This window comes from Anopheles maculipalpis, chromosome X, assembly GCF_943734695.1.
Source record: "Anopheles maculipalpis chromosome X, idAnoMacuDA_375_x, whole genome shotgun sequence".
Lineage (NCBI taxonomy): Eukaryota > Metazoa > Arthropoda > Insecta > Diptera > Culicidae > Anopheles > Anopheles maculipalpis.
The window spans coordinates 7,034,361-7,048,276 of NC_064870.1; the positions used below are offsets into that span (position 1 = coordinate 7,034,361).

The 13,916-nt window shown below is 43.3% G+C and overlaps 1 protein-coding gene across 6 annotated transcripts; it reads right to left on the reverse strand.

The window, feature by feature from the left end:
- Positions 1-2,028: 2,028 nt before the first annotated feature.
- On the reverse strand, positions 2,029-8,877 carry LOC126556097 (uncharacterized). Of its 6 annotated transcripts, none has more exons than XM_050211326.1 (5): positions 8,854-8,877; positions 4,506-6,091; positions 3,823-3,843; positions 3,364-3,476; positions 2,029-2,397 (listed from the first exon to the last, which is right to left on the reverse strand). In XM_050211326.1, exons 1-5 carry the CDS (start codon positions 8,868-8,870, stop codon positions 2,122-2,124), a joined length of 2,013 nt encoding a protein of 670 aa, XP_050067283.1. In that variant the 5' UTR covers positions 8,871-8,877; the 3' UTR covers positions 2,029-2,121. The 6 variants fall into 6 exon arrangements, with proteins under 6 accessions (XP_050067283.1, XP_050067266.1, XP_050067257.1 ...); XM_050211309.1 differs by having other exon boundaries at positions 4,506-6,094; XM_050211300.1 differs by lacking the exon at positions 8,854-8,877 and having other exon boundaries at positions 4,506-6,132.
- Positions 8,878-13,916: the final 5,039 nt, after the last annotated feature.

Consider the following 13,916-nt stretch of genomic DNA (forward strand, 5'->3'; position numbering starts at 1 on the left):
CCTTTAGGAAAAGATCTTATAGATGTGACATGCTGAGCATCTTCATCATCTCCCCCTCACATGTTATAGATCAGCAGGGGCCTCAATGCTTTGACTTTCAGTAGCAAACCCCCTCTCGCACAGCCACGCTTGAGACAATTTTCATGGATATATCACACGGGGTTCTCAATAGCTGGACATACGATGCACCACCCGTAGTGACTTGACCCGCAATTGCGATGCACACGAAGAGACAATCCGGCCGAGACTGCGCACCCTCCGTCGAACCTCAACTTATTTTTGTACAGATTCCAAAAGGCGCCATCATGAACGCAATTTATGCACTGAACTACTGCCAAGCAATGCAAGATCATGCGGCATGTGGTAGCTATTTTCGTTTCGAAAATAGTCACACAGGATGTCAGCATGACTTCGGGTATTGATGATGACTTCGAATATCCATAAAACCAGCAAATATATCTAACAACGTGCACTCGAACAACACGTATGGTAGCTGGTTAGTCAAGCAATTAAATCTAGAAATAACTGATGATCACACTTTGGCACACCCAAACCCATTCTCACCAAACACGACACACAAGGCGGAAGGTGTTTTTCTTTTCTTCTCTATTTGTTTGAAATCATTTAATGATACGGCATTCAATTTTACAGTACATGTACAATTTTTGGAATTTTCTGCTGGTTTGCTTTGTTTTTTGTTGTTTTTTTGTTTGTTTGTTTGTCTCTACTCCTAGTTTGTTGTTTGCTGAGTTACATATTGCAGGTTTCTTCTATGTTTGTTTGTGTGTGTGTGTGTTTTTTTTTTGTTGATGTTTTGTGTCGCTAGGATCCAGCCAGGATTCGATAGCATCTTCTCGAGTGTGAGTCAGACTACAGGAGGCATTTAATTATTAGTTTCTTTTTTTTTTTTTTGTTGCTTGTATTTTGTGTTCAGTATATGTGTATTTTCATCCCTTTTTTTTAAATAAGCCAATCTATCACGTAACGTAATATAGTGTGTGTTGTGTAGTGTTTGTGTGTATGAGTGGTTTTTTTTCTCTCTCATCTTCTTTCGTATGTGTGTAAAGCTAGAGGAATGTACTGTTTTGACGTAAAGTGCTCATATACGTTTTTCAACTACCGGTCCGCCATAATTACTTTCTTGCTTTACTTAGACGGATAAATAGAAACGAAACAAACAATAATTATTATTTTCCTTCTTTTAATAATTCAGCAAACGAAAACCGCAAAAATCCGTACGATATTATCTCACAAGCAGTATTTCCACTTTCGGGATAGCCACACACCTAAGATGTTTCATTTTTATCGCTCTCTCTCTCATTCTATCTCTCTCGCTCTTTCTATCTCTTTGTCAGGTTTTTGTGTTTGCCTTCCCTTTTTTTTGGGTTGCATTATTTGCTTATTTGCTTTCTCTATTCACTTTGCTTGCTTTTGACTAGTTTTTTTTTTGTATATTCGACCTTTGCTCAGACTCAGATTTTAAATGGCAATTGCAGTGTCTGTATGTGGTGTTTGCTCCTACACTTTACTGATTAGTTTCACCAATTTGCACCATACATATAGGGTTTTTGTTTCTTCTCTCTGTTACGTTTCCAATTACTCTGAATAATCCTACATAATGTTCTTTGCAATTACTTCTGGCAATAAGTGTACCTTTTGTTTGGTATGCGTGATGAGTGCTTCCTTATGTTTGGTGTGTGTGTGTGTGTTTGTGTCTATGTGTCTTTCTTTTCAACTTTGGTTTTTTTTGTCACTGTTTCTGTGTGTGTGTGTGTGTATGTGTTTACTTGAGTTAGCTGCTTGCTTTTAATCTTTCGTTTTGTTTGATTTGCTTTATCTAGCATTTCTCTCTCTAACAGTGTTTTTCAACTCTTTTCCATTAGATTAGTGTTTTTTTCGCCAGCTTCTTCTTTTTGTTTGTTTGTTTTCCATTTGCTTTGCGCATGGGAGAGTAGAGGGGCCATTTTGTTTGTTGTTATTGTTGCATTCCTTCTACTAAATCGCGTGACGTATTTTTTTGTTGTTTTGTCTTTGCTTTAGTTTTGTTTTTCTCTAGTTAATTTATAAATTAAATAAGGGAATTGATTTAAGTTTTTTTTGCTTTGTTTTGTTTACTTTGCTTTAGTTGAGAACGTGCTGCTGATAGTTGTGCTCCAGCGGACCGTCGCCGGATACGAACGCACTATCGTAGCCCAGGTTCTCGTCGGACGAATCGTCCTTCAGGTGCTCTAGTATAACATTGTCACTACTGCTGCTTCGGCCCTTCATCGACTCGTCCTTCCATTTGTCCATCGAGCGTCGCCGTGCGTTCATGAAAAAGTTGCCGACCGTTGTGGGCTCCAGTCCCAGCTGACGAGCGATAGTAACTTGCATCTCCTTTGAAGGCCGCTTAGTTTCCTGCAATTGGCGCAAAAATCAAGCCGCTGATCATCAAGGGATCCGTGGTGGCGGGCAAAACCACACGCAAATTGCTCACCCGTTTGGGAGAACGAAACTCATATCGAAAGGAAACGAAACAACAACAACAAAAAACCGAAAGAATAAAGGGAAACAACCGATCAAGAAGAATCATTAGCGAAATGGAAACCAAAAAGAAAACGGTTAAAACAACGCTGACATATCATTTTCTTTCGTATGAATACACCCGAGAAAACAAAGATGGCGCGCAACGTATCAAACGAGATCGAACTCGGTGTCCGAAAAAGGAAGAGTAAATTAAATCCTGCCGCTTCCAGGTGACGCTGTACAGCGCTAGATCGTGACTAGTAATGGGCAAAATGGTTTTTTTTGTCAGAATCGATTCCGGATTTCCTTTCGAAGTTCGAATCGGTGCTGGGATCAGAATCAAATCACAAAGATGCCTTTACCCCGTTCATTACCGATACCGGCAATAGTTCTGGAATAAAATCCGGTTCCGAAAATGGAATCGAAGAACTACCTTGGTTGGAGTAATCCATCACTAATCATGTCATCGATGGAGGCGCCTGGTCGTAGGTAATTTGCTACCGATTCTTCCAAATATTTGGATGCTCAAGATAGTAATGGGCAAAATTAGTTTTTTGTTGGAATCGATTCTGGATTTCCTTTCGAATCGGTGCTGGCATCGGATCCAACTCACATAGATGCCTTTACCCATTCCAGAAATCGGAGAACTACCTTGGTTGGAGTAACCCATCACTAATCATGACATCGATGGAGGCGCCTGGTTGTAGGTAATTTGCTACCGATTTTTCCAAATATTTAAAGAATCAAGGAAAACAGTACGAGTAATTTAAAAAAAATCATATGAGAAATAAAAAAAATAAAATGCACACACAAATACACACACACATCAATCTACAACACCGATAGAAAATCGCATACTTTGAAAATTGCCTGAAGGGTCCTTCTCTGCAGATCTGTAAAGACTAGTCGAGGTTTTTTCGTGTGTCCCATCATGACGTGGTTTTCGGGTTCCTCTGGCTTCTTAGAGTTAACTGTTAGTGATGGTAGATTAGTGGCAAGAGAAGAAAAACAACCCCACACAATCCAGTAGTAGTAGTAGTAGTAGTAGTAGTAGTAGTAGTAGTAGTAGTAGTAGTATCAAACGGTAACAGTAGTGGATGTTGTTGTTGTTGTACGTGGCAAGCGTAAGAAAATAAATACGAGTGAAGAAACATGGTTAATCGATCATTGTTAAAGAGATGGGAAGATGTGTAAAATCGAACTGGGAATATGGAAGGAGATGAAGATAAGAGGAGCTAACAGGAGCTATAGAACGCTAGAGAGGATAGTTATACATCGATGCACAGAATAAAAAAGGTAGAAGAAAAGGACAATAACCTGGTTTCGCCGATTGAGTTGCTTGAAATGAGAAGAGAAGAAAATGCACACACGTTACCCAGTTTGTTCAGGTAAGAAAAGTTAGGTTACACAACAACAACAAATCAACAGATATGAGCAACAAAAAGAAAATGGAAAAACATTAATTTGCCGGAAAAAAACTAGCAAATATTTAAAACAACAAGCGGAAAGTGAAAAAATACAAGAAAAAAAACAAAACATCGCTCAAAACACGAAAATTAACCAAAAACAAAGTATCAAACAAACAATAATAACAGCAAATGAACGGCAGAAAAAAGAGTGGAAAATACGATGAAAAAAAAAATAATAGCAAACAAAAAAAAACATTAACTTGTTTATCAAAGTAGGAGCTTTGGTTTACTGAGATGGCTGGCTTACACAGTAGAAGATAATAAATAATAAACAGTAAAGCTAAAACAGTCAATATATCACATACACTAGTGCACACGGTGTAGTAGTAGGTAGTAAGACAAGCAGTGTGAGAGGTGTTTGCAATACCGAAACGCTAGTACGCGCGTGTTACTATCTGTGACTATCAGTGTATGAGTGTGTATCCTTCGACAGTGCAGATTAGCTTAGGATCCACACGCATGCACACACATACACACTCAAACAAGGCACACTGGGTAGGGTGGATGTATATGTGCCAAACAAAAAGGTACCTGCGAGCCTGAGTGCGGACATTCGCTGATATTCCGGTTCCTGTATCCATTTGTACATCCGGCGGAACGTTTCGCGGCCCGACTTCAGCTTCGACCACGGTTTCGGGTTCCGGAGCAGATCCGACAGTGTGCCCTGCGATCGGCACAGTACCCGTTGCGCGAAGATCGCCTGCGGGATGCTGTACCGCTTCAGCTCGGAGCTGATCCGGTGCGCCAGCTCCTTCGTGTTGATCTCCTCGATGTCACCGTTGATGCACCCGACGTCGCCGAGCGACACGCACGACCCGCTCTTCCCGCCCATCCCACCACTACCGCCGCTTCCACCATTGGTCAGTTGTTGATTGCACGATTCCTCCAGCTTTTTCTCCTCCAGCTTCACATGGTCCAGCTCCGACTCCTCGTACACGTCGTCGATAACAATCTCTTTACACAGGTTAAGGTCGCTTATGTTGGTTTTTGAACTGAAAGACTTGTTAAGAAACACCGACTGGTGGTGCTCCTTGCCTGTCAGGATGCCTCCCATAACGTTGCCGGTACCGCTACCGGCACCACTACTGCTGCCGCCGCCTCCACCACCACCCCCACTACTATCACCTCCGCCCGGGCCGGACCCGTTGGTGGCGTGTTGTAGTACATCCGAGCCGTTCGGATGGTCCAGGTATTGCACTGTGCCACTAAACTGTTCCCCATCGTCCTTCGGGTGCCGGACCACCAGCTCCGCACCCTTCCCCGAGCCGAGGAACCGATCGTCGACCGTACCGAGGCTGGGCGGTAATGGTGAACCACGGACCAATATGCACGTATCTTCCCCACCACCATTACCGCCGCCTCCCCCACCTCCTCCTCCTCCACCACCCTTCCCGACATCGTCCACGATCGTGTCCTTCTCACTAGCCGCCACCATATGATCCTTCAGCCCATCCTTCAACCCATGGCCGCCCTTGCCCTCCTGCAGCACGTCCTGCGGATGGTGATGGTGGTGATGGTGATGATGCTGATGGTGATGGTGATGCGAATGCACATCGCCACCATCGGGCGACAGCTCCTGTACCGCGTTCAGGTGCACCGGCGAATGGATGACGCCGAGCTTTTCCAGATTGTAGCAGGAGTTGATCTCGATGTTCACCCCGACCGCACCGCTGTTGATGCCCGGGAAGGCTTCGCAGATGTTGCCACCGATCGAGTACGCGAACTTGTCCGACATCGTCGAGATCGGTGGCAGCGGCTGCAGGGGCGTCAGGGTCGCGTAGGAGGTGTTCGTGTTGAGGCTGACCGGCGAGTCCCGGTCGTGCATCGGCGAGAGCGTCTGAAAGTCGGACGACATCATCGAGTCGACCGAGCCCGGGTTCTGGCTGCCCAGGCACATGTTGATCTGCTGCATGCTCTCCTGCGGATGGATGATCACCGATAGGGCGTCCTGTTTGTGCTGCTGCACGAGAATCACCTCGATCTCGCCGAGCGACGACTGATCCTGATGGTGCGGGCTGTGCAGGTGCGGGTCATCCTTTTGCGTTAGATGCTTGCTGATTGCCTGTGTGTGTTGCTGCTGCTGTTTCGACTTGGAGTTCTGGGGAAAAAAGTTTCCACTACTGATAACACAAGGACGATCGTTATTGCATTGCTCCATAGTGTGTGTGTGTGTACGGTTAACAACGTTCTGTGACGGATGTTGGTTTTTGGAGGGGTGTCAATGAGTCGATTTCATGTTTTTGCTACACGGAAGGCAGTTTAGGTTTGTTTGATTGGTGAAATTTGAAGGATTTGGAGAGTGGTGAAGATTGGGCGAGAGCGACGCAAAACAAGAAGAACACCCCGGAAACGGAAGTAAGCAGGAAGTAATACACATACACACATACACAAAGAAACGCAGAAAGAGAAAGAGAGAGAGAGAAAGAGAGAGAGAGAGAGAGAGAGAGAAAATATTAACAAAACTGTCACACACGGGAAACACATCTTTTAAACATGGGAAATTAGTCCTTAATTGTTGTTGTTTTGCAAAGAGAGGACACACACACACACATACATTCATCAACACATTCACACACCAATACGTTTCTATATGACATACAAAAATAGCTCATCCTGATGCGATATAAAAACACTCCCCATCCTTCTTGGTTCTTCGTGCTTTTGCACGTCCCAAGGATTTTCCTACTTCTGCTGACTTCGAGCCCGACTACACTGCTACTACTACTGTGTGCGCCTTCTTCACCTTCATATTGGCCACCAATTCTGAACAACAAATAACAAAAGAAAAATATAACAGCGCAAGAGTTTTTCACGTCAGTTATTTTACTACTTTCACACGCAAGCACACAGAAACTCACGTACGCATGATTTCCCTTCCCGCCATTCCATCCACTACCCCGAAACACCCTTCCTGCTTTCCTTCTCGCTCGCCCTTTCGCACTAAAACCACCATCATTCATTCTCTCCCCCAAAAACCCTTATTCTTGCTTCCTCCTCAAACAACCCATTTCTCCCCTTCTCCTGTAGGACCCTATTTAGTAAGCTCCATGACACTTCTTTCTACTCTTCGCTCCTTCACACTAAACCGAACCTATCGGCAAGAGAGAAAGAGAGAACGAAAACCAGCGCGGAAAAGCCTTCAGGGGGGTTTGCCTCTACCCTATCTCACCCTCGAAGTGCGTATCTTCTCTCAGGTACCCGTCCCAATCACATCCCCTTGGTACCCCTTGTCTCACGGAAACCAAAAAAAAAAACAGGACGATGTTCATTAAAATAAAATAGGCCCCGCTTTATATAATCCTTCACCGTTTTCGATGTTAGCTTTTGTTGCCTTTGTTTTCTCTTTCTTTTTTTGTTGTTGTTGCTTTTTTTCCCCGTTGTTTTTAATAATTAAACTAGCCCTCCCTCTCCCTCTGCCACACTTTTCTCACCCGCTCCCGAAAAACCACGGCAAAAACATCCTGCACACTATTAATTCGCTTCGTACACCTCGTAGTTTAGCTTATCCTTTCCCTACCACCTTCCTTACCCCTCTTGTGCTCGCTTTTGTCCGTTTGAATTGTGAAAAATTGACACCGAAGCAGAATATGGTTTTGTGGCCGGGACAGGTGTTGGCGGTGGTGGGAAAAGGAGAGCAAAAAGCGACTTTTGTTGATCGGAACTTTTTTTTCTCGGCAGGCGACACATACATACACACACAAACACTCACACGCGCGCACAGATCCTGCAAAGATAGGCTGGGAAATCTGCATTAAGCGGTTTTCGGCCCTGCTGCCTTCGCTGATACTTTCTTCGCAGCCTGCAAGTATGCAATTCGGATAACCAAACTCGCCTGCATGCTTGCCAGGCCGAAAGCGTAAGGTGGATTTTGTTTTTTTTTTTTTGGAAGCAGAAGCAACAACAGCAAGGGGTAGAGAGAAAAAAAAGTTAAATAAAACACGCACACACACATCGAAACGGGCACACAAGGGTGGACGGTGGTGCGGTATGATGGCTGGGCGCCCTCCTGTTCGGCTACAGGGACCTACGGGGGTTTTTTTTTCTCTATTGTTAAAACCCGTCACTTCTCATTCAATTTAGCCTAACCTGGCCTAGCGCGGAAAAACTAACTTTCATACGACGGGGAAAACACACGGGTGCCACGATGTGCACGTGTGAAAGCGAGAAGGAGTGTGTGTGTGAGAAAGAGAGAGAGAGAGAGAGAGAGAGAGAGAGAGAGAGTGAAGTAGAGCGAAACAGCGAAAGGAAAAGGGACCGAGAAAATCCAGAAAAACCCCTCCAGCCGTACCATTTCCGGATCGTGCATTGCTCGCACACGCATACACATGCACACGCACCCTCTTACGGAAACAAGTGCACAGTGTGTGTGCCCCGTGGGGGAAGAAGCGCTTTTTATCACCCCGTAAACCTCAATCTGCACTACAAAACCCAACGAAACAACATCAACAACAGCAAAGCAAACAAGCAACGCCAACAACAGTTCACTGCTTTTTCGACTAACAATCGTCTCAAACAACACACTACCACCCCCTAACACGCACACACACACAGCCACATACACGCTCCCAAACACACCCCCGCACGAGCTTTTCTGTTCTCCTCGCTTGCTCTCTCTTTTTCTCTCCTTTTACCCTCTACGCCACCATACACACACACACACTCGCGCGCCCAAGCACACAAACATACATACACACATACACACACTGGGATTGCATTAGAATTGCTGCGGGATTGGGTGAGCTTTTTTTTTTCTTTTCGGTTTTTTTTTTTTGGTTGGTTGGCTGGCCTGCGTGATGATTGGATGATGATGGCCGATAGAGAGGGTGGGGGTGGGTGACGATGTTGGATGTTGTTGCGCTTTACTTTAGCAACCCCGTACCTGAAGTCATGTTCCATCGAGACGGTGCGTTTTATCACGGGGGTTGAACCAGCCGACGAGCGACGTATTTTAGTCACAACACTTGTTTTATCAATGCGCGAATGTTTTGCAAAATAGCGTGATGTATGCACACTCTCGCTCACGCGGCGGAGGGTGCGAGCGTGAAAATTGTGAACCACCGTACCCGAGTATGTGCCCCCTCCGATGTGTGCGTGTACTGTGTTTTTCCTTTGAGTGGTCGAGTTGGTACACAGTGTGTGTGTGAGGGAGAGAGCGCGACAGGGTGAGCTGTCGGAAAATAGGGGTGTCTCACAAACACGAGGTGTGTAGAGCAGCGGTGACAAGCTGTGCTGTCAATATTGTATAAACAATTCGAGATTGGTTTGCTTTGAATGATTTTTCAAAGCTTTTTTTTTAAGGAAAAACATTGTAAAAGATTTCTTGTCGATATTCGATCAACAGAATAAGGCGTTTTTTCGATTTTTGGTGTATTATTTTGACAGCTGGAAAAAAAATCATCTATAAACCTTGAGTATGTCAAGCGAAGGGCTACGCACAGTTGGACACGTGTACGTTGAAAAGGGTCAAACAAATTCATTTTTTTCCCTTTTCATGATGAATATAAATAAATTAAACATTTAAATTCGTGCATTTAAATTCACTACATTGCAATTTATCTTTAACCATATGTTTCTGCTTACAAGACGCGAATCGCATTTCTTCACACGTTTAGAAAGTTACTTTTGACCAACGCCAGTGTGAAGTTGAGCCGCATTTAAAGTAGTTTTTTCACTGGACTCGTCTTAGGGACAACAAAGGGATGTACCTCATTCGAGTAGCGAATATTTTGAGGTGTTTGCTCTGCCAACAAGGAAAAGCCTTTTCGCGAAGGGTTTTGTGTAATTTCCTTTTTTTTAGGAAGCGCTGACAGTTTCTTGCTTTGCGATTTTGTCGCAAAGAATATAGTGAAGATGGTTACAGCGATACTGTATTTAAACTCCTATATGTTTTTTACTAAACTTTACATTTCTGATTCTTGACCAGCTCTTATTAGACAGTCCGAGGATGTAGATGAAAAATGAATCTGCCTAAATAGACAACAAATTTTGAAGGAAGCTGAAAACAGATCTTCTTTTATCAAATTTCGTAGTTTCAGGAAAGGCTACTTGCTTAGAAATAAATTTATTTAACAGAACGAATATATTTCTGCATTCTTTATTTAAAAAAAAAAAAACAAACATTTCTGCTCACCCAACCGCTGCAAGGGCTTCTGAACCTGAAGTTCCAGATTTGACATAAGATAGTAAAAAAAATTGTCAAAATCTAGCCGATGCTCCTACTAGAAAAAGTATGAGATTTTTTGTTGAAAACAGCGATAAAAATCATTTGAACCAAAAACCCTTCTTCAACAAGTGTGTCCTTTTTCGTAGAACTCTTCAAATGTTGTCCTCACGGGTAATTTTTCCTCCGAAACTCACAAACAGTCACTGCGGGAAAATTACCCCAAATCTCAACATTCGAGTACCATGAATGAAACAGCTATACTGTGCGAAAGAATGTGTCGTCTCTTTTTGGCTGAAAAAGCGCTATCGCGAAAGGGTATTTGTGCTGTCAGTTTTGAACCCTCCCCAACTTGGAAAACCCTGCGTAGACAATTTTTATCAGTTAATGTTGTTCTTGTTTAAATATTATTCCACCTAAAAAGGGATAACTTTAATCATGAAAATAAAAATTCTAAATCATAATTTTTTCTGAAAAATACAGCATGTCGCGTCTTTTTCCAATTCAAATTGTTGCAAGAAAAACAGCTCGAATACCTGCCAGGCTGCTGCTGCTCAACTCCGGAACTTCTCGAATGCCACACACATATACACATACACGTACACACCGGGTAATTTTCACTGACTGCTGAATGTCCCCCTTCAAACTGTCCCGTGAAGAGAACGGAGCGACAGAACAGGCAAAGCAGCGTCGCAACTTCAACAACTTCGTTCGTTCGTTCAGCGTACGTTTCGTTTTTTTTTTTCTTTTGTGGGGTGCCTCTTTTGCATCGCCCATTTTTCGTGTGCGTGGAGCGAAATTGTTCACCCACTACGCCGTCGACGACTGGCCGGCCCCGGAAAGGTGTAGCCCGCTTTTTCGGTTTTTCAGTTCTCCCAGGGGGCGAACACAGTCAAACCGCCAGCCCAAAAGGGGAAAAGGGCCACCGCGGGACAAAGGTGTCGTCGGCCGCTGGCAAAGCCCGGAAAAATGGCAACTACGGTTTGGATTTCGTCTTGCAATATTGTGCGTTTCGGGGGGCCACGGTCCCATTTTTTCGCAGCAGTGGCAGCAACACATCGTTCGTCCCAGTGCTTCACCATCAGCACCACCACCACCATCAACACCCTCCCAAGGGAGATGGTATAGTTGTGTTGCACCGTGTTTGGTAAGCCGTAAAGTGATTATTTGTAAGTGTGTGTGTGTGTGCGTGTATGTGTAGAGATGTGGAAAAAATCTGTGCGTGCGTGCGTGCCAGTGTGTGTGTGTGTGGGTGGGAAACATGGGATGAAAAACGGGAACCACCAACACCCCGCCCCGACATCCAACCCCTTTCAATAGGGAAGTGATTTAACATCAGATTTATTAATTTTGATATACTCCCGTGTGTGTGTGTGCGTATGAGTGTTTGTATGTGTGTATGTGTGCAAAGGTGTTTGTTTGTGTGTGCGCGCGCGCGCGTGTATCTGTAGGGAAAGGGAAGGCATAAATAAAATTAATAAAAATAATTACATTTCCCTCACCCTTCCACACCCTGCCAAGGTGCAAAATTATGGGGTGGATTGCGCGGGTTAGAAAGACGGGTGGAAGCAGGGCAGGAGGAAGTAATTTTTCAACTCCCACCCCCCCCTCCCCCCCACCGCACTCGTATTGAACAGCAAAGGGCTTATATGTGTGTGCGCGCATGGAAGTTTATGTTTGTGCGTGTGTCTGTGCTCGCGTATTTGTGTGTGTGTCTGTGTGTGTGTATGATGAAAAATTAAATTATGATTAACACCAGGCATCGCTTTAAGGGTGGAAAGTTTATGCGCAATGTTCTGCAAGAAAGCACCCATCCATCCCTTAGGAAAGCGGGTGGGGAAAGCGGGGTGGTTCGGGAGGGAAAGAAAAAAGGGAACCCACACCCACCATCAGCCTGAAAACTACCAGATTTCGATCAATTCAATCGCAGCAATCAAATGCAAAATCGTCAAGTGTGTGTGTGTGTGCGTGAGAGCGCTGCAGCGCGTGATATGTTGGGGTGGGTGGTTTTGAACCGGGGGTGGTTGGATTTTAATGTCAACCCCTGTAGCAAGTGCAAAGCGAGCGAGCGAGCAAGAGAGAGAGAGAGAGAGAGAGCGAAAGAGAGAATGAGAAAGCAGAAAGAGAAATGGTAGCTTCCCACTCGGTGGTTGCGCCTTGCACCGAGCATTATACATATATGCATATAAGGTGTGTGCATACAACACACACACACGCCACATGCCACCCAACCACCCACACCTATCAAAGTACGGCAACCTCAACTGCATCACAGGTAGCCAAGCGAGGAAAGTCTCTACTATCATCCTTTGCTCATCCTCTTAAATATTACACGCAACGGTGTGTGTGTGTGTGTTTGTGTGCGTTTGGTTCTATTGTTTTCCCTTTTTGGGCGCTTCACAGCGATCAACGAACTGTGGGGTTCGTCATCAAGCGCATAATCACCACCACCACCACTAACAAACACACGCTTTTTTTCACGCGTCCGTCATGTATGTTGCGTGTGAGAGAAGGAGAGAAGGATAGAGAGAGAGAAAGAGAGAGTGCAAATATGATGATGATACAGCGCGCAAGCTTCAACACACACACACACACATACGCACGCACGCTTGTTTTTCTTTACTTGTATTTTGCTTGTGTTGTGATGACAACATAGCCTGGCCTCTGGGGGTGTGTGGGTGATGTAGAAAGGGGGGATGAAGCGTGGGAAGGGGTGTTTTTTTAATGCTTTTTTATGCTTGAAGGGGAACATAAAGATGGAGAAGAGATATTAACATAATTAGGAAGAGAAACGGAACAGGAAATGCTTTACTTGGAGCTCGTCGCTCTTCGTTAGGGAAGTGATTTTTCTTCGACTTTTTTTACGTTCTTAATCTCTCTTTTTTTAAATTGAGAGTTTTTTTAATCAAAATGTGATATTCATATATTTAATCAAAAAATATTCATAATAATTAATTTAATGTATAAATATTTAATATTTTAAAAAATTGGGAGGATTTTGAGTGACAATTTTACTTGCGTAATGTGATAAAATTAAATTTATGGGTGATATATTTATAAGAAATTAATTGCATTACCTTTACCTCCTCACCTCATCCACTCCCTTCCCGCCCTCCCACTCCCTTCCCCCTGATCCTTCCATAACCATCTTTTCTCGTCTTCCAACATTCATAAAATAAATTGTTACATAATAAGATGTGTTTAATTAATCTTCTTCTCAACTCTATATGCATCACATTGTCTTACATTCAGCCCTAACCACTGTCACTTATATAGCTGTGCAAAAAACCGAAACGAAACGAAACAAAACTTATTTGGATTCTCATTGATACAAGCGTTTATTGCTGTTGGTGTGTGCGCGATCAAATAAATGTGTGCGAAAAATGCAACAACCTAACAAAAAAAAAGCCCAAAAGCGAATCTTTCGTGTTGCCTTTTTTTTATTCTTCTACCAAAAAAAAAAATGTATATATGTATTTTGCCGTTGTTATTTATATTTACATCTTTCCTTTTATCTGTTGGTGAAAGTGATTTTTGTTTACTTTTCAAATGAAAATTTATTTCATCTTTTTTTGCTAAAGTTTTTTATATTTTTTTGTTTGTTATATAAAACTTCTTTAAAAATTTACTTAATTTTTTTAATTATTTATCAAACTTATACTAAATGCTTAAACTTAAAATATATTTCAAATTTACCAACATGTTTCTAAGCAATACTTCTTACAGGATGATTTTTCAAAAAAAAATTGAAGTGTTTTCTGTATGTTTATATTCAAAAAAAG